Raw genomic sequence first — 24,902 nt, forward strand, 5'->3', positions numbered from 1 at the left:
TTAAAATAAGGTGAAACTCAATGAGGAAACCAAAACTTACAAAAGCCTGATTTCCAAACACTTCACTAAACTTATGAAAACAAAAAAGCTGCCAACTAGAACACTATCTTAGTAACAGATATGATCTTAATAACAGGTGACATGCCAAGGTGTTCAGAGATCTGCAGCTTTCTAGTCTTTAATTTGCCTCTATTTCATATAAAAGAAGCTGAGAAGTTTAGCATTATCAATTCCTACTGCACATCTCTTTTACAGTTTCAACTGGCCACCAATCACAAGTCATAATGAAGAGTACTAAAAATACTTGTTTACTAAAGAAATTGAGGTAATTTTGTGGGTAACCAGCTTTACAATTCCTTAATTTAAATGTAAAGGTTCTGCTAAGGAGTGCCTCTTCTATATGATAGTTTACATGCAAAACCAGTTTATGCATAGGCATCTCAAGAAGTTTAAGACAAATCAAATCAGGTTATCTATTTATTTAATATCATATTAATGATTTGAGATTTATGCAAGCTAGCTCTTCAAGCAGGTGGTTTGTCTACAGCTTAATCTTTACTCCTGAAAACTAATGCCTTCATATGGTTTTACCATACTTTAAGTGCACAAACGTCTCAGTTCTCCATCGCAGCATCTCCTATGGATCAAGAGCTTAAAACATCATGCATTAAAAAAATAAAATAATAAACACATCATTACTAAAGTAGTATTTAGGTGCTATAAGCTCAGAGCAATTTTTGTTGAAGACAGAAATGGTAGAAGTTACAACCAGATAACACAACGGCCAGAAATACATTCCGATAAAGAAATGTTAAGTCTAACCATGAGGTGAGTGAAGTTTTGAAGAGGCTTCTAACAGAAACTGGGGGGAAGTCAAGAAAACCCAAACAACTATATTACAAAAACAGATGGAGTCGACTGTTTTGCTTCTGCCATCCTGATACTATGGATTCTGTAGCCCTGAATATTATTGTGAAGAGAACAGCACTAACTTATAGACATACGAATGCCTGGTTCTCAGATGCTGGTACATAGTGCTTGGTTCAGAGGACCTAGCAACTCAACTTCTGGGTCAAGAAGTTAGAAACCTGCATTTTAAACATTATGGAACCATTACCTCATTCTCTCTTTTTCTAGTCTGAAGTAATTCCACAAATGAGAAAAAGCCAGCTAAGACAGCAGGCTCCAAGTCAAACAGCTGCATTTGTACTACAGCAACCACACAGCGCCCCAGAAACCAGGAGAGGGGAGAGCTCTGCATGTCAATGGCTACAGCAGTGAGCCCAGGATCCCTGCATTAAGAGATTGTATGAGGAGGTATGCAGGAACTAATGGATTAGAGGCTAACCACCCTCCAACTGAGGTCTTGATCTGACTGTTCACAGCACAAGGCTAATACTTCTTCCTAACAAATTCTAGAGGTTTTTGTCCTCAAACTTCTTATCTTTTTGTACTTACCATATATAACAAGTGATATTACTATTCAAAAATTACCTAGCACTATAGTAATGAACTACAAGTCTGCCTGTAACAGAGAAATCCCACAGGCTAACTCAATCCACTGGACCTAACTGCTGCCAGGCTTCGAGATCAATTACCCAGCATATGAAAGGCAGGGGCTGCAAAAGCCATTAGGGAAAGGCAATTTCTACATGAAGAGTAGTGAATTAGGGATGACATTTCAGCTTTTGCACTTGCCAGTTTATGTCAAGAAGATAACATTAATTACATTTGGATTTTGTTTTGTCTCACTGCAGTTGTGCTCTGTTCTGTGTTCAGTTTCATTGTTAGTAGGAAGACAGACACTGGTATTTTACAGATCTTTGACTTCTCTCTTGCCTGTCTAGCAGGGATGTAAAAAAACAAAAAGCCTTTTTGGATCTTAGACTACCAAGTCTAAGACTGTTAACATAATATATTACAGTGTCAGACTGCTGGTGAGGGTGACATGTGCGACCAAGTGGAAATTAAAGAAGCTCCATTTTTGCATTTCCTAGAAGAAAATTTGCAAGAAAAAGGATGGGCATTTCATAAAAGCATTTAATTTATGCCTTATTTTCAGCATGGGGTGACATTTTAAAGCATTTTAGTAAATAACCCTAGCCTGACTCTCTGTGACTAAATATCTACACCAGTGAGAAGTCCATGTTAGCAGTAACTCCAAAGAAAACTGGTATTTAAAGTCAGTTTCTACTTCAAGGTCTTGAGCCACAGATCCTGAAGGTAAAAAGAAAGTTATTTCCTTCTGTATGCACTAGATCTGTCCCTTCATTATCCGAAGTTAAACTAAACCTTGATTTCCCGAACTGTTAGTTCTATGTTTATTGCTTCACATAAGAGAACAGAGCAGTGCAGCCAGCCCTGTCAAGCTGCCTCCTCCTTCAGCACACTTCATTCCATAGATTGCCTCACCGTATTTTAAGAAACTTATTCAAGACGCCCACTGTGCAGCTTCCTGCAACCCATTGCAGTCAGATCTGTGGTGTGCCGAAATCTGACTGAAAACTGGGAATTATTACTTTTTTTACCCTATGAGAAATCCAGTTGATGTGACTTGATGTAAATAAAGTACCACCAAAATGACACGCCTGGACATAAAACAAATACATTTTTTTATAAGGTAAGAAACTGTCACCCAGGAATGGATGCAAGCATAAGGATACCTATTTTGGAATTACATTAAGCATGTTTCTAGGACTTATCCTTTGGAGAAGTTAATTTAGACAACACCTTCCTCCCCTCCCCCCTACTGTCAGCAAAGGCATCAAGGAGAGGAAAAAGAGGTTATTGCTACATTTTCTTCTCTACAAAACGCTCAGTAGAAAGATTCTACTAAAAACTGCCATTTCCAAGCTGATCAGTCTTTTTTATCCTGCTTCCTAGTCCAGACATTGAGGATTTGACTCCTTTCTCTGTATACAGAGAAGGGAATTAAACTGAGTATATTCAACAACTCTGCCTTAGACTACTATTCCAGTTGCTGGAAGGAACAGTAGAATACAGGCACGCAGGCTACAAATAAAGTTTTTATTTATTTTTTGGAAAAAACACCCCCAAAGCCAAACAAACAAGACCCAAAGCCATGAACATATGAAGATTGCTCCTTCCCTGCCCCTAACGCAAATTGAGATATCTTACCTGGTAGGCATCTAGCTGTTCATCAGTAAATATCGTTTGCTTATTACCCATCTTAAATGAGGAGTTCTTCCTCTATGCAAATACATCCCATTAGAAGTAGTTGGATTCCTCTGTATTGTAGGCATTTAGGGCACGTATACTCCTTGAGAGTGCTGAAAAAAATCCCAAAGCCTGCATTGAACTGGTTTTGGCTGTACCTGTCCAATGAGGAAGGACGCAGGATCAGGAAATCTTTGCAAAGGCTTGACTTGAGTGTGCCAGGAATGAAGGTGTTAAAATCACATGCAGGTGTCACCCAAAAGCAGTGATGCCATTCTCCATTCTCCCCCCTTTTTCAGATGCTTTCTTAAGAGGCATACAGAGCTTTTAAACCATAAACCCCGAGGAGCCAGTACTAGAAGAAATCAGCTCTCTATTGCCTCAGTTCACACTCCCTTGTTCACTTCAGGACTCTCCTGCTCCGCACCTTCACGTTTCAGAGCAGCTTTGCGTCACCCAATGCCCTCGGCAGCGCAGTCGTATTACATGCACACAGCGCAAACCTAATAACTAGCAAAATGGATTATCAAAGACAAGGTTTCTGCAGCTGCTCTCCCCACAGATAAAAGCACGTCCTTGTCATTGCTTGGATCTAACCTGCACGCAGCTGCTGATGTTAAACACAGCTGGAAGGCGGCTCAAAGCGTCCAGAGCATCCCCACAACATGCCGCGGGGGCTCCACGCTAAATGCTTATCTACACTGTGGTTACAAAGAGCCCCGACTATCAGTGATGTGAGCTCACTACCAGAAGTGCCGAACTCCCAGGTATACCAGTGAATGCAAACATTCCTTCTCACGTTAAATAAATATATTGAAAAATAAATAAATCCGGAGGATTAAAGTAGTTTAGACAGACACTAATCTGACTCCTGAGGCTCCAGCAAGCAGAGCGGGAAAGAGAAAAGGCTGTGACTGCAGCCTAAAGCAAAGGTAAAAGGTACCGCTAGAGGGCACAGTGTATTTCAACTATTACAACCCTGATTCCAGGTTTCCGGGGAAAACTTAAAAATAAAAGAAATAAAAGAACGTGTAAGAGATGCAGACAGAGACAATGAATAGTTATCGAACATCTGCAGAAGGATAAGCTCTTATAAGTAACAGGAGAAAGAAGGCTGAGCGGCAAAGAATGGAAACAGAGAGGAAAGGTGTGCTGGAGTCAGTTTCTTTGGACTGCTCACTTGCAGTTTGTGCACGCCAGGAGAGAGTGAAACTCTTCCTACGTATGTATTCCTATGTACAGCTCTGCCAATGGCCATGATCCCCTCAGCAAGTTAGCATCTCTAATAAAAACACCTTGTCCTTTTTCCTACAGCTTCTAATGATCCTGACCAACAGCATTGGGTAAACAGCAATTCAATTTGCCTTCACATATAAGAACACAGAACAAACATTTAAAAATAATACTGAAAGTAAATCTATTGTATACAAACTAAAAACTGTCCTATGAGGTGTTGGATATGTACTCAAAACCTCCTGGGAAGTGCTGAACCACAGACTGCTGCAAGAGCACACTTCTTTAGATTGTAACATTTAGAAATGCAGATTTGATTCGATGCAAACCAACAGTGCCCTGAGCATCAAAACCACAAGGTATTACCATAGACGCAGAATAAAGAGCTTGGGATAAGAATGTTTTCACCAAGGCAAATTAGCAATAAGCAGACATTAGCATTTTAACAGTGAAAGAAATGGATTCTACCAGTAGAATATACCGCAGGACAATTTCAGAATAATTTGAGATTAAAAGCTTTTGCAGTTCTGAAAGTTCATACACGTCCTCAGCTCTGAATGAGCTTTATCATTGGCTTTGGTGGTTACTGATCTAATGAAGCGTGTTTCCTATCTACTATCTGGTGGCACTGAAAGGCAAGAGCTAGCAGCTGTTCTCAGTGAGATCAGACCAATACTTAGCCAAGTGATCTGATGAAATAGCACTCTCTTCACAGCCACCCAATTCAAGCTGCCTGTCTATGAAATCAGATTAAATATAAATGGCCAAATTATCTTTAACACCATTATACAGAAGTGAATTGACACCAGGGGGGCATTGGGTTCCATATCTTTTAATCAGGAAAACTGGTATGGCTAAAAGAGCTAATTGCTTTAAAAGAGTTAGAAATTCTTGCTTTAAAAGAAAGACTCAGTTTACCAAAGGAACTGCACCGACTGGGTAGATAGACAGAAAATAAAGTGTTTTTTAAAGTCTGCTTTCCATGCTCTGGAGAGCATCTTTTATTAGTAAATAAAAGTGTCTAGATTTTTAATAAGAGGATTAAAATACTGATTGCTGAGGGCTCACTATATTAGCTAGCTCTTCTCAAACGTGCTATAATGTTAACTATTTCACTGCAAAATTGAATTACTATAATAACTGGGTAAAATTTAAAGACAGTATAATGTATAAACTCTTTTTCACTCCTTTCTGTTTGTATGTATCAAAGATCAGATAATCTTTCAGTTTTCTCTTTTTTACTTCTTCTATCTGCTTGTATTTATCAAAGATCAGTTTTATTTGCCGGTTGGGTGTTAAGCAATATTTACTCCCAGTGTAAGCTACTGCAATAAATCAATACTTTTCTATGTGCACAGCAAGACCTGACCTTAATGCTGTCAGCCTTCCATCACACTTGACTATGTTTCAGTTTCTCTGTTTGCCAAAGCAAGTGATTTTAAGCTATTAGCAACACATAGCACAGGGCATCTTGCAGTCAGTGGCTAAGTCTGCTAAGGAGGACAGTATATACACAGTAGTCTTGCCATTATACTGTCCATCATACCAGAGAACATGGTGAAGTAGTCACTGTTCATCTGCTTTAACAGTTTGATTCATGGAGCAAAAATCTGCTACCAACCACATACACAGGATTTAGTATTTTATAGCAAGATGTCCATCAGCTGCAATGAATGGCTCAATACCCACCTAAGGCTGCACTCTGAACTTGTTTCCACAGCCACAGCTCAGGGAGTGGGACAAATCATGCCAGCACTTCTAAGCACCCACAATGCAGTGCCCTTTTCTGAACTGTTGCTAGCCATGGCACCAGGTGACTTTAACCTGGTGCAATAACCTCCAACAGACAGGTTGGAGGTTATTAGATTGCCTCTGTGAATTATGCAGTGAGAATTTGACTGTGCTTTAACGGTGATCACTGTTTGCCCTGATTACAAAGCAGAAGCTCTGTCCTCCACTGACACTGTGGAAATTCCTCATGAGACTTTGGGGCTGTTTTATTTACTTTAAAGCTATTCACAATTCTGTTTGCTCACAGGTAAATGAGGAATGATAATGTTCACCTACATTAGGTGCTGTGGAGCCATTAAAATGCTTGTGAGTTAAATCCTTAAATAAAGATGCTACAGAGCTTAGTAACATTACCATTGTAATATGCTACACTGTCAAAATTTGCCTCTTATTTAATAGTTATTGCAAACTATAAATACAAGATTAACTGTAAATATACAGTTACAAAGTACAAATCCTAAAATAAGTGAAAAAGAAAGTTTGATGCTACTGCAGTACATAAGAAAGTTGCTTTTCCAGCACACATGCAACAGGAGAATGTTTAGACCCCACTAGACTTGTCTGAAGTGCTGGGCTGTAAGAGAATGCTTCATGGGACCAAGCACTGCCTTACAAATGACAACACAGAGCTGGAAGAAGATGCAAAACTCATAGCCCTCAAGCACATGAAAGGTGCAGACTATCTGCCTTAACTGCATTTGTTATTAGGATCCAAACCTTTCTGTAGAAAGTTTTCAATGCTAAAGCAAACAAACAGAATTTGTGCTAAATTTGTTGTATTTACATTGTTATCCCTCTATCTTAATAAAATACGTAAGCAAAATACAGTATCTTAGAAGATGGAGGTTTCTGACTGCATTTCATTAAGCCTAATTTCAAGTTAAAAAGAAGTAACTTTTTAAAGATGCTTTATAAAAGATAATGCTTTGCATCAGGGACAAATTAATAAAAAAAATATGGTTTCCTGTGCAGACTAAATTGAATTTATTTCCTCATATAGAGTCTCAGTACACTGATGACCAGGGGAAAGAAACTACTGTTACTTCTACATAGGCATCTGTTTCCAGGCAAAATAACTACTGCGTTGTTCACCCCTTCTCTAACAGATCCAAACTAGCTACTGCTAATGGCATAGTATTGTACCATTATTATGGTAGCACCTGTAAGACATAGATCAGAAACCTGCTGCAGCAGCTGTTAATGTATGTAAAATAGAATTTCTTCTCTCCCCTCAATTCACAATCTAAGAGTAAATCCAGATACAGAGTAAATGCAGATACAGCCAGAAAATAGCAGGTATGCACTGGTCAGCTTAGTATAGCACATAATCAACTTAACATCCATGGAGTCCTTTGGTAAGCATCATGGCTAAAGAAACAACAATTATTAAGAAAGGAGTAGAACAGATGTATACAGATAGTGAGAAGCAGTACAGTAAAAACATCAAACATTCAACTACTGTGTCCTAGAAACATCGTAGGTCAATCTAAGATAGGAGCAAGCCTCAACTTACAAAAGGTGAGGCAAAAAAGCAGAGAACAGTATGTGTAAACTCTGGAAATCAAAACATACATGTAATGGGCTGTACCAACAGAGGAAAAATTGCAAGTCCCTATGGTGCTCTGTCACTAAAAAAATAAAAAATAAAAGTGACCCTCCCCCAGAAAATAGGGGCTACTAATGCTGTATATTGTCAAATGTCAGTTCTGAGAACTTCTATTCACACTTTTTCAGACAAAATGTGAACAGACAGTCCTTAGTTTTCAGGCACATACAGGACAGAGGTAAGTGGAGGTAAGACATACAGGTAAGAGGTAAGTAAATGGAAAAGCTGCAAGTAATTTGATGACTCTATCACCAAAACCTGGCGTTAAATTATACCAAGACAGAACCTGAAGCTTTATGTTGCCAAAGCATAAGAAACCAAAGTTAGTTTTTATTTTCTTTTAAAATGTCTTTTAAGCTTAAACTTCCAGGAGATATTAGACTCATATTTTATATCACCCTTTGCAGCCACTGAGTTTAGAAATCCAGTCTTGATTTTGTAATCAAAGCTGAGAGCCTAATTTGTTGCTGTAACTGTTTGAATTGATAATGAAAGAGTTGACATAAATTGACTGAACAAGATTGGAAGCAATGGCAACACTGTTACTCAGACAGCCGAGCCTACCACACCACTGTCTGAGCAGATCATACGGAAGGTGGAACTGTTACCACAATTTCACAGGTACAAAAGTCTTTTAAAAGTCAGATAAAGTGATTATTCCCGTAAGTCTGAGCTCAGACTGCCTCGGTTCTAGCTTGGTGCTTTAGTCTCAAGTATATAGAATCAGACTGGTCTGCGTTGGAAAGGAACCATCCAACCCAATCATCCATTTCCAACCCCTGCCATGGGCAGGGACCCCTTCCACTAGAGCAGCTTGCTCCAAGCCCCTGTGTCCAACCTGGCCTTGAACACTGCCAGGGATGGGGCAGCCACAGCTTCTCTGGGCACCCTGTGCCAGCGCCTCAGCACCCTCACAGGGAAGAGCTTCTGCCTAAGAGCTCATCTCAGTCTCCCCTCGGGCAGGTTAAAGCCATTCCCCTTGGCCTGTCCCTGCAGGCCCTTGTCCAAAGCCCCTCTCCAAGGGATATAACACATTCCAAGCTCCCTTACCACCCTCAAGCACACAGAACAAGGATTCCATGGCTGCTTGAAGCAGGACTTCAAGGCCACAGACTACTGCTGTGCCCTGGCGCTCGGGAAGGCGCGCTGCATGGCCCGCGGTCTCCCGCCACCACAGCCTCGGCGGAGCCTGCAGCTGACACACAGTATCAGCAACGTGCTAACAAATAACGAGACAAACCCCAAGTTTTGTACTGCCCCTACACCGACAGCTTTGGGTTTGACACTTTAAAGCGCATGGGTTGCTTCATTTTTTTAATCTGCTGCAACAAATACCTGAGACTGTTGCTTTTTAATGACAACCGCTCCTTCCCATAGACGTCCCAGGTCTAGAAGCTAAGATTTTACAGCGGTACCAAACGCTTCTGAACCGCTTTGGAACGCCGCTATGCAGATGCCATAACGGTACCTCCTCAGACACGCACCGGGCTCTCCGCAGCGCCTCAGGCACCATCGAGAGCGGGGGCTCTCCGGCACCATGCTCTCCGGCACCATCTCCTCCGGCAGGGCCGGGCCGGGCCGCGGTACCTCAGCGGGGCGCGGGAATGCAGGCTCCCCTCACCCAAAAGGGGAAGAGGAGAACATGCCGGGCCGCAAGGCGCCGCGGAGGGAGCTGAGGTACCGCCGGGGGCGGGGCCTCACGGCTGCGGGGGCGGGGCCTGCCGCTCTCCGCGCGCCGGTTCCGGTCTCGCGGCGGGCGCGGGTGTTTTCGGGCCTCACCGACCCGCGGTGCCCGGGAGCATCATGGCCGCGGCCGCGTGGATGCCGGCGGTAAGCGGCGGGGAGCAGGGACAAGCACCTTGCCCGTGTGCCCTGGGGGCGGGCGCCAGACCGGGCTGCGCCTGTGACCTTGGCCGCGGCTCGGTGACGCCCGAGGCGGTGCTGCCGCGGGGGCGATCGCCTGCAAGGTCGCGGTGGCGCCGGGCCCGGGCAGCGCCGCCGAGGGCGGCGGGGTTGGCGGGCCCGCTTTTCCCTCATCCCCAGGACGGAGCCCCGCCACGGGTGGGTGCCGGGAGGGCCGTTACTTCAACGGCCGCTGCTGCCCAGGGGAAGGGCCGCGGAGGGGCCCGGGAGGTCGTGCCGTAGAGGTCACGGCACTGCAGGCCGCGAGGGGCCCGGGCCCGGCGGCAACGGACGGGCATGGTGTGCCTGCAGCCGGGCTTGTCCTGCCCTGCGTTCCCACAGCGAAGGCCGCAGGACGGGTGCTTGTCCCTGAAGGAGGTGCCGTGCCTGTCACTACGGAGGCTGCTGTGGCAGTGCCTGGTACTGTCTTCGGCAGGCTTCTGGCCTCCCCTCGGGGATCTGCTGAGTCCAGATGTTAGGAGATGCAGCCCTATTGCGGCGCTGCTTTTTGCCTTTAGTAAATGGCATTGCTTTAGCGCCTTTAAATAGTATAAAATAATAATAGCCCGTGGGGGCCAAGTCATTGCAGAAGCCCCACTTCATGTCTGCTGAAATGCGGAAGAACTGGCAAGAGGGTTTAATGGCAGAACACATCAAGTCTTTCTGGCTTGATCTCTGCTAGCATTCCAGATGTTGAACTGAAGTGTGATGTACCAGGCCCAGGATTTCTGGCAAGCTCGACTGTTCCTTTCCAGGGCTACTCTGGAATTTGAATCCTGACTGTGCATGCAGGAACTGTACCATGAGGGCACTTACACTTGTGTGTTCAGTGCTTTCATTTAATCGCTTCAGCTGCTGCCTCAGATTCATGGCTTGCTGCGATGAACCTTGCTTGCCTGTTGCAATGACCTTCTACATGTCATGTCAGGTCACAAGTAAAAATAAATTCTAGCTTAAATTACTTCTCCCACAGCATTCATTACAACATCCCTGAGAATTGCATTGTTTCAAATTGTTTCTGTGAGTGAAAACATGGTTTGCCGCCTTTGCCATACAGCTATGTTTAAGCATATGTGTCAGTAATGATAAGAGATTGGAGAGGAGTACAAATTGTCCAACACATTCCAGTCTAGCCTGATAGCTGCAGACAGGAATGTGGCAAAGTCCTCCAAGTGCTGGCACTGGAAGTCTTCTGACTCCTAAGTCCCAGAAGCATGAAAACCCTGGAGAGGAGGGTAAGGTTGGGAGGCTGTGTTTTCTCTGCACTTCAGTATTGGTACTGGTACAACTAGGGATTTTGTGTGTGGTGCTCAGCCAGGCAAGAGCTCAAGCTGAGATACCATGCCAGTTGTGAAGCTTAACGCCAGTTTGGAATATTCAGGTGTCAGAAGGAGCGATTGTTTGACTAGGCTGTGTCGACTTGTTGCTGTGATGGATTTTGTCTTTAATGTGCATGTAATTCTGCTCTTTAAATATTGTTGGGCAAACAGAAGACAACAGCACAAAACCTGCTGATGTGGAAGGTGGAAGAACAAAACCCACCGCAGTCTGAATGGAAGAAGTGACACTAATGCAAAGCAGTTTTTAAAACATTACTTAGAATGCATACACTGTCCACCCTATTGCTAGTGAAAGTGTTTGACTTTTCACTTGGCTTTCCATGAATCTTAATCCTTAGGATATCCTCTGTTTAGTCAGAGTTACCGCAACCTTACTTCAAATGCGTAGTATGCAAGGACTCACTGTTGTGCCATAACCTTACCTCACCTCAGGCATGGTGCATCCTGGGTTTACCTTGTGCTAAGAATAATCCCAGGATGTGCCAGTGCACAGAAGGTTAGAGAGTAACATGGCAAAGTGTTCCTTACTCGTGTTTCATCTGGATCTTTATACTAACTTGAGATAGGGGGTTTGAAGCAATTTGATTTTAAAATGCAGATTTGCTGCAATACTGTTAACTTTGAAAAATCCAATTTGTGTAATAAAATAGCATCTTCTTGTTTTATATCCTTGCAGGTTTCTCGATTGCTAGGTGCTTTCAAAAACCAAAAACAGGTGACCAGAAGTTTTAGTAGTGCTGTGAGTATAATAGTACCATTTTTCCTTTCTTTTTAAGAAGTTTCTCAAGAAAGCGGTTCAGAAATTTACTTTTATAATATCAATGTTGTTATTTTTACATTCTCAAGAGATAAGGCCTAAATAAGTGAGCATACATGCTCTTAATGCCATGCTGGATTCATATTGGCTTACTGTCTTTGGCAATCGCATATTAAAACCTAAGTGATAATACAAAAGGCTCCAGCAAAAGACAGAAGTGGTATGAAAACTTTTCACACAATCTGGACATGAGCCATCTTCTGAAACTCATCTGGCATTGGACAAAGGAGACAGATTGTTGAGAAGCTTCTCATTTTCTTTCCTTTGCAGACTTCCCTTCAGGCACTACATTTACTGTTGCTTTTAGAATACCTCACGCTTAAAGTTGTGCCTTCTCAAGGTTCTCTTTGAAGTATTTTAGATGCTAGTGGCATATTTCCTTGTAGATGTTTTACCTTCTTCACGTGTATGTGAAGTGCCCATAGGCCTTTACTTTCCAGTGAAGGTTGCCCTCAAAATGGCTCAGGCAGGGGCAGGGCTCAGCACCACAGCATGCACCCTTAAGCAGGACTTAATTTTAAAGAGGAACTATGGCTTTTAATTATAAGCTTTGTAGAACAGCATGTAGAAGACCTAGAAATGAGACTGAGGGTTGCTCCTATCTTATACAGTTTTAAAAGATTGTAGAAGGTGGGACACCCTGGTTCTGTTTTTACCATAGTCCCGTGTCAGGTGAAACATTCTCTGGCTCAGTTGGAGTCCTAAGACAGCACGAAACTAGTCTTGAGGCATTCCATCAGCTATGTGCTTGCTCAATAGCAGGGTTCTTGTACCTGAAGCTCTGCTGCTTTTGTTACGTACAGTGAATTTCTTTGGCTCACATTTGTTAAAATACCAGTCAGTGTATATTGAGATTCTGAGTATTTTGTGTGGAGCAGGATGGAAGTAGATCTTGTGAATTGATTCTAGTTCTGATGCTGCATCTGAGCTGCCTTTTCTGGTAGGTAATAATGAGCCCTGACAAAACTGTTGGGAGCATGGAGGATTAGAGTGGCGATCATCATCTATTTATGTTTTTTTGATCAGAGCAGAGTACTTTCTTTCCCTGTTTTTCAGTGAGCCTAAGCTGTGCAATTTAGTTCATCTGTTTGATGATGATAAAAGAAACAAGACTGAGAACATTATAGAAGGAAAATAACTGGGTATTGTTAAAAATGGGTCTGAGATTTTAAGGAAGTTACGTAAGAAGTTTGGATATGCATGAGATTTTTTTTTTTTTAAGCTTTTCATAATTGTCATCATTTCTAGCATGTTTCACTATTATGCAGCATGTTGCTAATACTGGAGACATACGGGTAACAGAGCCATAACTAGGTAATAGTACCTCTTCCAGATTTCAAGAAGGCAGCATGCTGAGATGGTTTCTTTCAAGGAATACTGATCAGGAACCTGCCCTTCAGGTTAAACCTCTGTGTTTTGAAATAGCAGTAGATAGTAGGCAGATTTTTAAACAGTTTCTCAACATATCTGCATGCTGCCTTTGCAAGCAAGCCAGTCATCCTTCCTTCTGTCCAGTGCTGCTATTCTTCATAGTGCTTATTTGGTAACTGAAACTTCCTTTTCTAGTTCCTTGTTTCTTACAACACATGAAAATGTTTTCTTCATGGAAAACAAGCATTCATTTGTTGTGCTACTGATATTTCTATACCTAGGTACAAACAGTAACTTTAATCCCAGGAGATGGCATAGGACCTGAAATTTCTACTGCTGTCATGAAGATCTTTGATGCTGCCAAAGTAAGTCATATTAGTCTTGCTGTAAGCATTATAAATTTAACAAGTAGTATTAACTAGTCTTGTTTAAAATGTTTTGTTTTTAACTTCCAAACGATCAAGTCATGTTTAAGCTATTAAAACTTCTTGACAACAGAAAGTCAGAAGCTTCAGCTAGTAAAAGATAGGATTGGGATATCAAGGCAGGGCTTGAAACTGTTAGCTGGCAGAGGAGTAGACAGCAAATGCTGTATTCAGTTTTGGAAATATGAACTCAGTATTCATGGGAAATCATCTTGTTGATGAAGTGATCCTGAGCAACTGAGAGAGGTTGTTCTCTTGTTCGTTGTGACTTCCAGTGCAGATGAAAGCATGTGTGACAGAGCTGGCATGTTCTTAGAAATCTAACTGCTGCACTGCTGAATGTACTCACTTCAGTGATATGAAAGTAAAGTATGTCCAAGAACTCTGTTACTGCCTGTCTGAGGAACCTCACCAGAATTTGTCCAGTTTCCTTGAAAGGATATAGCGCTCTTTCAGGAAAGATGCCTGTTAAATGGGTCCACATTAGTAACAGCACCAAGACATATTCCTTTCTGTAACAGCTATACAGCTTGAACTGGGAAAAAGTCAATTTCTGTTTATCTAGGAAGACCTTGTAAGAGTTTTGGTTGTTTCTGGGGAGTCAAGCAGGAGGGGTAGAGGAGTAAAAGCTAAGTTTGTGCATGAATGCATGCTTACAATACTTTATCAGATTTGTTTGTTTTAAAGGGGATTCTGTAGTGTGTTACACTTACATTGGTTCAGTTTGCAAAGCCCTTGTATCTTTTCCTTTATGGTCCTTCCTGATGAGCCTGTCTCCACTTACAAGTGGGTGAATGGAACATTTGCGGGTTTTCAGCTAGAAAACAGATATATATCTGTTAGGTACTGTCTTCCAGGCAGTATGGATGACAAGTTCTCAATGAATTCAGCTTTCAAATATTTTGTCTCTTGTACACAAGGAACTCAACAGCTCTAAGAACTGGAAAGGTGTAGCATGTATATTGCAATTCTGAGGATTGCTGAGTATATGGCACCTGGGGAAGCGTCATGGTATTCAGGTTTATGATGATGTGTTGCTCATACTATTTCATTTTCACTTAATTACATTTTAAACCAAAATGTTTCTTTTCTTACTTCAGAAATCTCATGGTTACTCTCATTTACCAGAGAAAAATTGTTTAGGAAGGCCTGGACAAATTCCTTACGCACCTTTTTGTGAAAGGGAAGTTAAAGCTTGAAGCAAAAGTGATGATATTTAAGTTAACATAGACTGAATGTGTTTAGACTCCTATTCAGTGGGAAGAAAGGAATGTTACAGCTATCCAAGGACCAGGAGGGAAGTGGATGATTCCTCCAGATGCCAAAGAATCCATGGATAAAAACAAAATGGGATTAAAAGGTACATTAAAAGGGGTTAATACAAATATATTAAATACTGTTGTTTTTATTGTGACTCTGATTTAAAGCTGAAGACCTTCATTTGCATAATAAAATGGCTTATTATAGGGGACAGCCTGTCAGGTAATTACAGTCTTCTGTAATTTTAAAACCATCCTTCTTTTTGAAGCCATAATTTTCACAGATCTTCTAGGAAATACATTAAAAGCAAGTGTTGCTATAAGCCAGCCTTTGGACTCTGTGCAGAATGCATTTCTAATGATAGTATTCAATAAGTATATTCCTAGTGGTGTTTTGTTTTTGTTGTTTTCAGTCAAAAGCTTTTGTAAAAACTGCTGTTCCATGCAAGGGTGGCAGTTCGGCCTTTAAAGAGCTGATTAATATCACTGTAATAGTACTCAATAGCACAGAGAATTGCTGTGGCATTTCAGCAGAAGGGTTCAATAGGAACTTGGAGATCCTCTGTTAAGAGTACCACTCTAGGTTACTAGAGTTTGAGCTCTGAAATTCATGAAGGGATTTACCTTCTCATTCATTCTTGCATTTGTTTTTTACCTTTTCCCTTTAGGGCCTTTAAAGACCCCAATTGCTGCAGGACACCCATCCATGAACCTGCTCCTGCGTAGAACCTTTGACCTTTATGCAAACGTCCGTCCCTGTGTCTCAATCGAAGGGTACAAAACCCCTTACACAGATGTGAACATTGTCACAATTCGAGAGAACACAGAAGGCGAATACAGTGGAATTGAGCACGTGGTACGTTGCTGGAAGTGGTGTGTTTTCTGTGTTTCATGAAGGATAACTTTGCCCATCTCAGTGGCCTAATACTAGGAGGTTCAGTGGTGTTCAAGTTTGCTACCCATCAAAACCATCAGTGCGATTACTGTCTTTCAGATTGTTGATGGTGTTGTGCAAAGTATCAAGCTGATCACAGAAGAAGCCAGCAAGCGGATTGCAGAATTTGCTTTTGAGTATGCCAGAAACAACCAGAGAAGCCATGTTACTGCTGTGCACAAGGCAAACATTATGTATGTTGACACTTCTTCTTGAGAAGAATAACAAATAGTAATATGCATTTAATTATAAGTAACTTAATTGCCCCTCAAATGTATAACTTGTGATGGTGTTACTGGGAGTAAGTAATGAGGCAATCCTAACCCAGTATTGATAAGACTCCAATATCCTAATGTTATTATTAGAAAGTTTGTAGTAATCCTGTGACTTGCCTTGCAAAGGTCTTGTTTTAAAAAGAGTCTTAAACTAGGAAGATGAGTTTAAAAACTGAGGATGAAAAAGGCACTTTGTACTGAACTGAGTTCTAAGAGGTGATATTACGTGACACCACCTTTACAAACTCAGGAAGCCTTTAGTAAATGAACAGGATTCATCCTGAGAATCAATGTACGCCTGTTAAACAACTGATACAAAATTATTTTAGGAGGCAATTTGAAAGGCAGAACTGCTCTGACAGCAATATATTTAAAAGATTATTTAACATAAGGGATAATTAGTAACAAATTTTCTGCTAATTATGCTAAGAATTTAATCTACGTTTATATACGTCTAATCCTCTGTTGCATGCAGTTTTCTTTACCTTCAGTATTGCTTTTTAGAACAACTGCAATATTCTCTTGCTTATTTAACTGCAGGAGAATGTCTGATGGGCTTTTCTTGAGAAAATGCAGGGAAGCAGCAGAAAACTGTAAAGACATTAAATTTAATGAAATGTACCTGGATACTGTGTGTCTGAATGTAAGTATTGATGTGTCTTAAACGTGATTAGTTTTAATTTTAAATTCTTAACCTTAATGAAAATATACTTCTTTCTAGATGGTTCAAGATCCATCACAGTTTGATGTGCTTGTTATGCCAAACTTGTACGGTGACATCCTCAGGTATGGAGATTGTAATTTCAAGTACCTCAGTGTATAGAGTGCTGCTGCTTTCCAGACAGTTACTCAGGTTATGTGCTAGCCAGATGGATGATGATTTTATGCATTCAGAGTTTAAAACTATACCTCAAACTTTAAATGAGCAGAAAGGATGCTCTTATTACACTTCAATTATTACTATATTGTTGGGAGGAACTGCATGATGAGAATGTGCTTCTTAGTTTAAAGTTTCTGCTTATGGAGGCTATTAATATATTCACATGGGCCAGAAGAGAAATTTCTCCAAATATGTGAAGAATTTAATGGCTTGAACTGTAATAAAGAATGCTTAGTTAGATTTTGGGGGGGAAACTTTCTAATAGTAAGCACTAAAATAGTGTGAGGTGACTGCGCGACCATGATGTTTACAGCAAGCTAGCCATACAGCTAAATGATAATGCATAGTCACTGAAGAATGAACCATGGTGCCTCTTAATACCTTGCCAGCTCTTGTTTTATGTATTGTATTTTTCCTTATTTTCAAATTAAATTGCATATTTGGGTAACATTAACACTAGAGATACTTGATCTCTTGAAGGCAAAATACATCAGAACACTGTTTCCATTCTGTTAAATGCTTAGGTAGAGTGTAAATTCAATTAAATGCTGCATGTAAAATTAAGTATCTTAATTTGAACTTTTAACATAACATTACTTCCCCTTGCACCTCCAAGGAGAGATTTAGAGAACAGCATGAATTAGAATTTACATCTTAGAACCCATCTCCTGCATTTGTACAGATAACAAAAGTAAAGGTAACTTATGTACAAGAAGAAATGCCTGCTGAGCTTCTCTTGAAATGGCACTCTATGATAAGGCTGTTTGTAACCTCTAAGAAAAATCAGACTCCCAGCTAATGCTTCTTGCATTAAAAACTGTTAGAGGAGTGGAGAGGGCCGTTAAAGCAGCTGTCAACCAAAGGAGATCAAATCAAATGAGTCCCATCAGTACTATTTCAACTCACTTTATCTAATTCAGCGTCACTAATTTTAAAGGTTTGAAGTTTAAAATTTTAAAGTTCTCATAGAAATTCTGGAAACAATTCCATAGTTCTCAGCATTTTCAATAAATGTGTATTCTTGAAGAGGGCACTTGAGTCACTGAGGGTGGTCTCACCTGCACTGCTTTTTTGAAGTGTGAACATCATGCCAAACAGGTTTCTCGGACTGAATAGGTACAGCAGGGAATCCCTTACCTTGAACCATTAAATCCCTACTGTGACAAATTTAGACTGTATCCATTTTTTTGTGCCTCCAGCCTATACAACTAAAGCTAATTGGGTTATTTTAGCTTAAACTTGAAATATTATTCTGCAAGGTCATCCAAACTTTTCTGCTTGTGAGTCCTTGCTTAGCTAAGTTGTAGGCAATAAAACAGATTGCCAAAATACCAGAGTTTTAAGAGCCTTGTTTATCTGTATGCTCAGCTTTGAGGGTACAGGATGACGACTGTAGGCACAGTTGTTTTGTTCGTCCCCATGTTAAATCTGGAGTAAACCACATGCAAAGTGCTTGTGTAAATTGCTTGTGTCTGATGATATCATTATGTCAGACTTGTGGGCTGTTTAAGAAAGAGAGGGGGAAAGCCTGTCTGGTGTCACTGGAACATATTCCATAAGCCAAATGCAATAAGCTTTAAAACTACTAGTAATTCATCTACCTAATATCAGCTATGTTCTAGTATTTGGAGTTACATCTTGATTTTCCTTTATTAAACTGCCCCCTGGTATTAGTTCTACAAATTTACAAATTAGCCACTTGTACTCCATTGGAAAACAGCATCTGTTCTTCCCAGTGCTATTCTCAGGCTGTGGGTGTATCAAATAAGTTCTTGTTGCAATAAACTGAGAAAAAAGAACATCTGAATACCTTGCAAAGAAGCAACTGTATATGGAAAAACTTGTGGGTTTGTTGTTTTTTGTATCTCCAGTGACTTGTGCGCTGGACTGATTGGGGGTCTTGGAGTAACACCAAGTGGCAATATTGGTGCTAATGGAGTTGCCATTTTTGAATCGGTAAGTTGTCTTCTGCAAGGTACAGTGTTAACAACTGATTTGTCTCAACTGGAGAATCTAAAACTTCCATGACATACAGTGTGGCTATCATTGAATTAAGTTCTGTGTAAAACTGTTCTTTACTGTGAAGATGCTGAACCTTTACTCAGAGAGAGAAGGTACAGTATGTATTACATACACAGTATGCATTACACATAGTTTTTTGCATGTCCTTTTACAGACACTTTGTTTTTCCTTTGTTTTGTAAGATAAATACACTCTGTGAAATAGAACTTCATGGGCACATTTGGGAGATACTAGGTGACTTAGTTACTCCTTTCTGATGCCTTTGAATTGAACTGTTCTGGTCTTTCCTATCTGCTTTCCGCTAACTGTATCACTGTGAAGTAAGTCCTATTTTAACTCTCTTGTATGAGGATTATGTTTCAGGTTGCTTGCATACACTTGAATTGCCTAGACCATTTTAATCAGCGTTATTGACATCATAACAGATAGGTTCACTTTTATTTCTAGGTTCACGGAACAGCACCAGACATTGCAGGAAAAGACATGGCAAATCCAACTGCCCTTCTGCTGAGTGCTGTGATGATGTTGCGTCACATGGGACTACACAAGCATGCTGCAAAAATTGAGACAGCTTGCTTTGAAACAATTAAAGATGGAAAGGTAATCTAAGGGTGTGCAAATAAATGCACTGAACTGAAATCATATTCTATCATAGCAAAAATTAACTTTGAACATTACCACTCGAACAGTGTGGTAATGGAACACCACCTGCTCTACTGGCCTGATGCATGAGCAGTGCCACTGTCCTTCTCTGATAGTAATTTTATTACCTTTGGTGGTATTAAAGCTGCCCAGCTCAGTAATAAGGATAGGCTGTAGCATTCCTTGTGTCTCAGTAATGCTCATCTTATATTTCCACAGCTTTGTTAACTCTCAAAGCTAGAACTGGATGTCTCTTTTCCATGAAGGGGATTAGAGATTTAAGTAACTAATGATGTTCCAGTAGTGAAGTTTATAATGTATACAAAAGACATATATTTAAGTCTGGGTCCTGAACTGAAGGAGGCTCATTTGTCTTTCACAGGGTTAGTCCTCCACTTCTTTTACAGCATTTCAGTCCTGACTGTGGTATTTCTGCTCCTCTTTTCAGTTCCATTGTTTTCTTTTTTACCTTCTAACTGCTTTCAGTCCTTTTTGGGCTACAAATAGGTTTTATCCAGTGTTTACTTTTTCCCCTTAAGATTGAATGCAATTTCCCTTTGGCAGCAAGTGTCTCCAGATTAGAGACTCAAATGGCATATTCAGGGACACACATGCTCTGAAACCTGACTTGAATTTGTCCTCTTAAAATTGTTGGTTCACTCATCTACTTTTACATCCACCTTTTCAAACATAGCTGGAAAGATTCTGAAGATTGCAGTTAAAGAGGATTAGCAGTTAGGCTGGTTCAGTTATCTTAGGCAGGAGCTTAAGAAGCTGCTTTGTAATGAAAAGTGACAAGGATGCTTAAACAAAAAGCTGTCATCATTTCATAAGTGGTCTGTTTGCAGCTATCTTACTGTGTGTAGGAGGCAGTTAAAAAATATCTAAACTTACAAGTGAATAAAGAGGTGCTCCTGTAAAGTTCCTATTTACTTCTCTGGAAATGAAATATCCTCCATCTGCAGGTCAGTAACTGTATGGAAGATAACACAGTGCAAGTTTTGTGACATGGCTACTTGTTTACTAGTTACTTAACACCAGTATGGTTATATGCTCACAATGGAGAGAATCTTTTTAAATTGGCAAAAAAGCATAATGCAGTTAAAAAGATAAGATCCTAAAATAATAACCTTCATTCCCTCTCCTGCTTTCTGTTTCTCCCTTTCCCTTTCCCCCAGCCATTTAATTAAGATCTCTGTGTGTGTCATGTAAGGGGAAAACTCGTGATTTTAAATTACCTTCTGGAGTGCTTTAATCTAGTGAGGTAGGACTAGCAATGTTGCCCACTTCTTTCTTTATTTCACTATCTTTATGCTGCCAGATAGGAGCTGCACTTGATGAAAAGCTTTCTTTAACTCTGCATTTTCCATCTCTTAACTGAACTAAGCAAACTGAAAGAAGTGTTAACATTCAGCATTAAGAGCTATGTGTGCTTTTTCTGGGTAGGTTTCCTTAACAACAGACAGACATTAAATTAAACAACAACAACAAAACAACCCAAAACCCATACAAATTCCCCCCAAATCAGCAAACCTTTGTGCTGAGCCTTCACATATAATTTTTACTTCCAAAAGACAAAGTTCCTATTGAAAACTTAATAAAATCAATCATTAATAATGATTAATAAAATACTTAATGATTAATAACACTGTTATTTGGACAAGGGCCTTTGGAGAGCTTTGGCCAAACAAATTTTCTTCCTGTAGTTAAGATAAAATCATGTGGAAAACTGATAATATGTGATGCTGGCACTCAAGTTTTCTTTACCTCCTTCAGTCAGTACAGTCCTTATTGATGAAATCTATATTGATATGGGATGCAGAAAACATCAAACTGGATGTATTCCTCCTCACTCCTATTTAGTAGTCACACACAACATAGAAGAACATCATCTAGAACTGTTCAGACAAGACCAGCCCTGTAAAACAGTTTAGTAATGGGTTTTCTTTCTTTCTTTCAGGTCTTGACAAAAGACTTGGGAGGTAATGCCAAGTGTTCGGAATTCACAGAGGAGATCTGCCGCAGAGTAAAGGACAAAGACTAAATTTTTCTCATACTACCTGTAATAACTCCAAAAGGACACAGCACACAAAGTACATTATATATGATATCCATACGCGTATAGTTTGCTTGTCTCTTGAGAGCAAACTTTTTAGTTAGGGCCTCTCCATTAATAAAGTCAGTCCAAATGGCTATGAATGATGCTTGTGCCTGCTTTCAGTGGACTTGAAGTGTTTTGTCATATTTATTTTTTTCTATCTGGTGAACATTTTTATGTCAGTGAATTCTTTCATTGCCACTGGAGCTGTTCTACCATTTCCCATTTCACCTGGAGGTTTTTACTTTCCACAAAGAAAAGAAAATGCAAATAAACCAGTAATAGAATTAGTGAAATATAAAAGCACCTTAATGGTTAAAACCTACTTTATTGATCTTGCTGGAATTTATGAGATAGGTTTTCAGCCTAACAGGAGCACATGATGACCTGCATAGACAGAAACGGGTATGAAGTAACTAAAAATGGCAATTTCATGTTAAAAGCAATGAAGAAACCACTTTAGATAGTCTGGTAATCCATGAAGTATAGCCTTGACTTCCAAGGGCACGAATAAAGGAATACAAAATCCTAGAGATTTAATCTATTTGTGTATTTTTAAAAGCCCACAACCATTTACCAGCCAGGGGTGAGAATTAATGAACTAAAATTATTGTTCAAATCCATAGACCAAAATAATTCTTACAAGTTTTCCTCTCTGAAACACACTTTTCAACAGAGTTCTAATGAGAGTAAATTAAGTCAAAATTAGTTCTGCCATTTATTGTGAGGGGAAAGTATTAACTTTGCAAATTTATACTACGGATTTCATAACTTCATGCTGGAGCGCTTTTTGTGTTGTACTTTCATGCATTCTGTTCAGTGTGTCTTACTGTATTGACTAGTAATTTTATTCTAGAAACCCTGAATGTAAAAGACTAGTCCTAAATGGGTTAAGACAGAGTGAAGGTTTGGCTCTGGTGCCTACGTTCCAGAAATATATTTCATCCTATTCATGAGGATCTTGGACTATTTTTTTCAGGCTTACTGAGCTTAACGCACACAAAAGCAACTCTCTTTCTCTCCCTTCTTCTGCACATACAGATCATCATATGAGTCATTTGGATGTGTATGTCTCAAGGTGTGCTTCCATTGGTACACCCTACAGGAAAATGTGTGTTTCAAAACTCATGACTACAGCACAGGATTATCCCTACTGCCAGTACCAGGCCTCTTAAAGCTTCATTCTATTAATAGATATCACTCCACTTAGTTACTTTCTTTTACGACTGTTTAGACTGGTTGTTTCAGAAGTCAAATCAAGTTTAGTAACAGCTTCTAGTGTTGCTGTATAAAAGTAAGCATCCCAGCTCTTCTTGTACATTCAAACACCACCTCGGAGGCGGGACAATGAGTTCTATTCCTTGTGCACTCTGCTTCTGGTGAATAGGGCAACATTTCTTTCTGTGGTTTACAAGCTGCTGCTGCCTTGTTTCCTTCAGATTAATATTGTTAAAGAACTTCAGAATTACCATTGCGCAGAAATGGGGAAAAATAAACTTTTCAAAGTCCTACTGCTTGTTTTGTTTTTCTAATCCCAGGCTGCTGTCTTGTGTTACGTGTTGATGTGCAAGACTGGTAATGGAACTTTCCTGGAAACAAGATCCAATTCTGCCTGATTTTTCTGATCAGGAACAGTGGCTGTGGCCTGGCTGCTTGTGCTACCTATTACAGCTCTGCCAAAGATCACTTACTAACAGCAAACCCTTTAGACAACCTTCTGGCACATGTGTCCCTCACATAGTATGATCTAGATTTTATATGGGGAAGAAGAAATGCAGCTCCCACTTGGCAGCGTTAGTACAATGTGCATATTGAAGCATGCAGATGCACACTGACAAACATTGCTCCGAAACCTTTCTGGTTTGAAAAAAAAAAAGTGTTATAAACAATTTGAACAAAGTTTCTGTTCTCAATAGCATTTAATGTGAGACCTCCCATGTTTGCTGCTTTGCCTTACAGTCTTATGGAGCTATTGCCCCAGCTTTGGTTTTGCTTTGATTATTTGTTTCTGGGAGAGATAGTAATGTTCATTTCAACATGGATTTAAGAAATTACTAGCTGGTGTTTTCACGGAACTCTGAATTCTAACCGCTGTTAAAGTGGAAGAGGATTGCCTGCAGGTTCTGAAATGTGTTACTGAGCAAACAAAAACTTCTTTGGGAGGCAGAAAAACCCAGCCCTTTTGATTGTAATTTCTTTTAAATAGCTACCTTATTGTTGGCGTGGTGGAACTCCAGCACTCTGCAGGACTGCTAACTACTGCTCTACCCAAATACAAGCAATGGGCAACTTTTGTGTTTCAGTATAGAGGAATTACAGAATCATAGAACAGTTTGGGTTAGAAGGGAACCTTCGAAGTTCATCTAGCCTAACCCCCCTGCAATGAGCATCTCCAACTAGGTCAGATCCCAGAACCACATCCAGCCTGGCCTTGAACGTCTCCAGGGATGGTGCAGCCACCACATCTCTGGATTATAGCCACTTTATACAACACAAGAGGACATTTTTAATCTTAGTCATTTAGGTAAAAGTCAGAACAGTATTAGGAAATGGACACACTGCGTAGATGCTTCTGTAAAGAGGGCAAATGATCAGGTGAGTATCAGGAAGAACTGACACAGCGGTTTTCTAGACTAAAACCAAACCAAGTGTAAACCTTTGTTAATGCTTTTGATTAGGAAATTCTTTAGCTCACAGATCTTTCTTAATGCTTGGATGAAAATACTGCTCATTCTTCATAGAAGGAGTCCACTTCAGTTCTGTATTTCTCTAGCACGGCGAGCCGTTTCAGCTTCATCGTTGGACCTTAAGAGAGGGAGGGAGTCACAACAGCAGAAATAGGAACAAAAATTCCTATTCAGTCTGACCTTTGGATCCTATGATTTTCTACTGAAAAGCCTGTTTGGAAGAACATCTGCCACTCTGTAAGTGCAGATAGCTGCTGAAAGTGAGAAGCAAGCATGGTACGTAGGGCATGAGGACTTCAAAAGGAGCTGCAGGTAAGATGATGTCTGACTCCTGCTACTTTTTTCATTAAAAATAATTAATTGTTTTTTGAAAGCTTTTAAACAATTCCCAGTTTATTCAAAGAGCCTGGTAATGTGCTTGCAGCTCTGCTGTCAGGCTTTCA

At 40.3% G+C, this 24,902-nt stretch overlaps 3 protein-coding genes across 12 annotated transcripts in view; 1 reads left to right on the plus strand and 2 right to left on the minus strand.

Moving 5' to 3' along the window:
* CIB2 (calcium and integrin binding family member 2) overlaps positions 1-9,361 on the minus strand; it is a 45,390-nt gene extending 36,029 nt beyond the window's left edge. Inside the window, exon 1 of one of the 6 annotated variants that reach the window (XM_057399861.1) lies at positions 9,276-9,361. In XM_057399861.1, coding sequence (XP_057255844.1) covers positions 9,276-9,361 — 86 coding nt within the window. The other 5 variants (XM_057399870.1, XM_057399856.1, XM_057399862.1 and 2 more) reach the window with 5 other exon arrangements.
* Positions 9,362-9,482: 121 nt separating this feature from the next.
* Positions 9,483-22,305, plus strand: IDH3A (isocitrate dehydrogenase (NAD(+)) 3 catalytic subunit alpha). Its single transcript, XM_057399846.1, has 11 exons — positions 9,483-9,637; positions 11,726-11,788; positions 13,519-13,602; positions 14,908-15,022; positions 15,590-15,777; positions 15,916-16,049; positions 16,671-16,773; positions 16,852-16,916; positions 18,882-18,966; positions 19,480-19,632; positions 21,635-22,305. Exons 1-11 carry the CDS (start codon positions 9,611-9,613, stop codon positions 21,716-21,718), a joined length of 1,101 nt encoding a protein of 366 aa, XP_057255829.1. The 5' UTR covers positions 9,483-9,610; the 3' UTR covers positions 21,719-22,305.
* Positions 22,306-24,469: 2,164 nt separating this feature from the next.
* ACSBG1 (acyl-CoA synthetase bubblegum family member 1) overlaps positions 24,470-24,902 on the minus strand; it is a 31,324-nt gene continuing 30,891 nt past the window's right edge. For all 5 annotated transcript variants that reach the window (XM_057399919.1, XM_057399910.1, XM_057399907.1 and 2 more), the window contains one exon: positions 24,470-24,577. In XM_057399919.1, coding sequence (XP_057255902.1) covers positions 24,501-24,577 — 77 coding nt within the window. In that variant the 3' untranslated portion in view covers positions 24,470-24,500. The remainder of the gene's footprint in view (positions 24,578-24,902) is intronic.

This window comes from Pezoporus wallicus, unplaced genomic scaffold (genome assembly GCF_028554395.1).
Source record: "Pezoporus wallicus isolate ANWC-B61680 ecotype Strahan unplaced genomic scaffold, APGP_CSIRO_Pwel_v1 contig_3952, whole genome shotgun sequence".
NCBI classification, from domain to species: Eukaryota; Metazoa; Chordata; class Aves; order Psittaciformes; family Psittacidae; genus Pezoporus; species Pezoporus wallicus.

Excerpts from the sequence above, each read along its gene's own strand:
- IDH3A (XM_057399846.1), top strand. The coding sequence starts at position 9,611 with ATGGCCGCGGCCGCGTGGATGCCGGCG. Across the intron at positions 13,603-14,907 it reads AGATCTTTGATGCTGCCAAA|ACTCCTATTCAGTGGGAAGA; the intron begins GTAAGTCATATT and ends GAATGTGTTTAG. Across the intron at positions 16,917-18,881 it reads TTGTACGGTGACATCCTCAG|TGACTTGTGCGCTGGACTGA; the intron begins GTATGGAGATTG and ends TTGTATCTCCAG.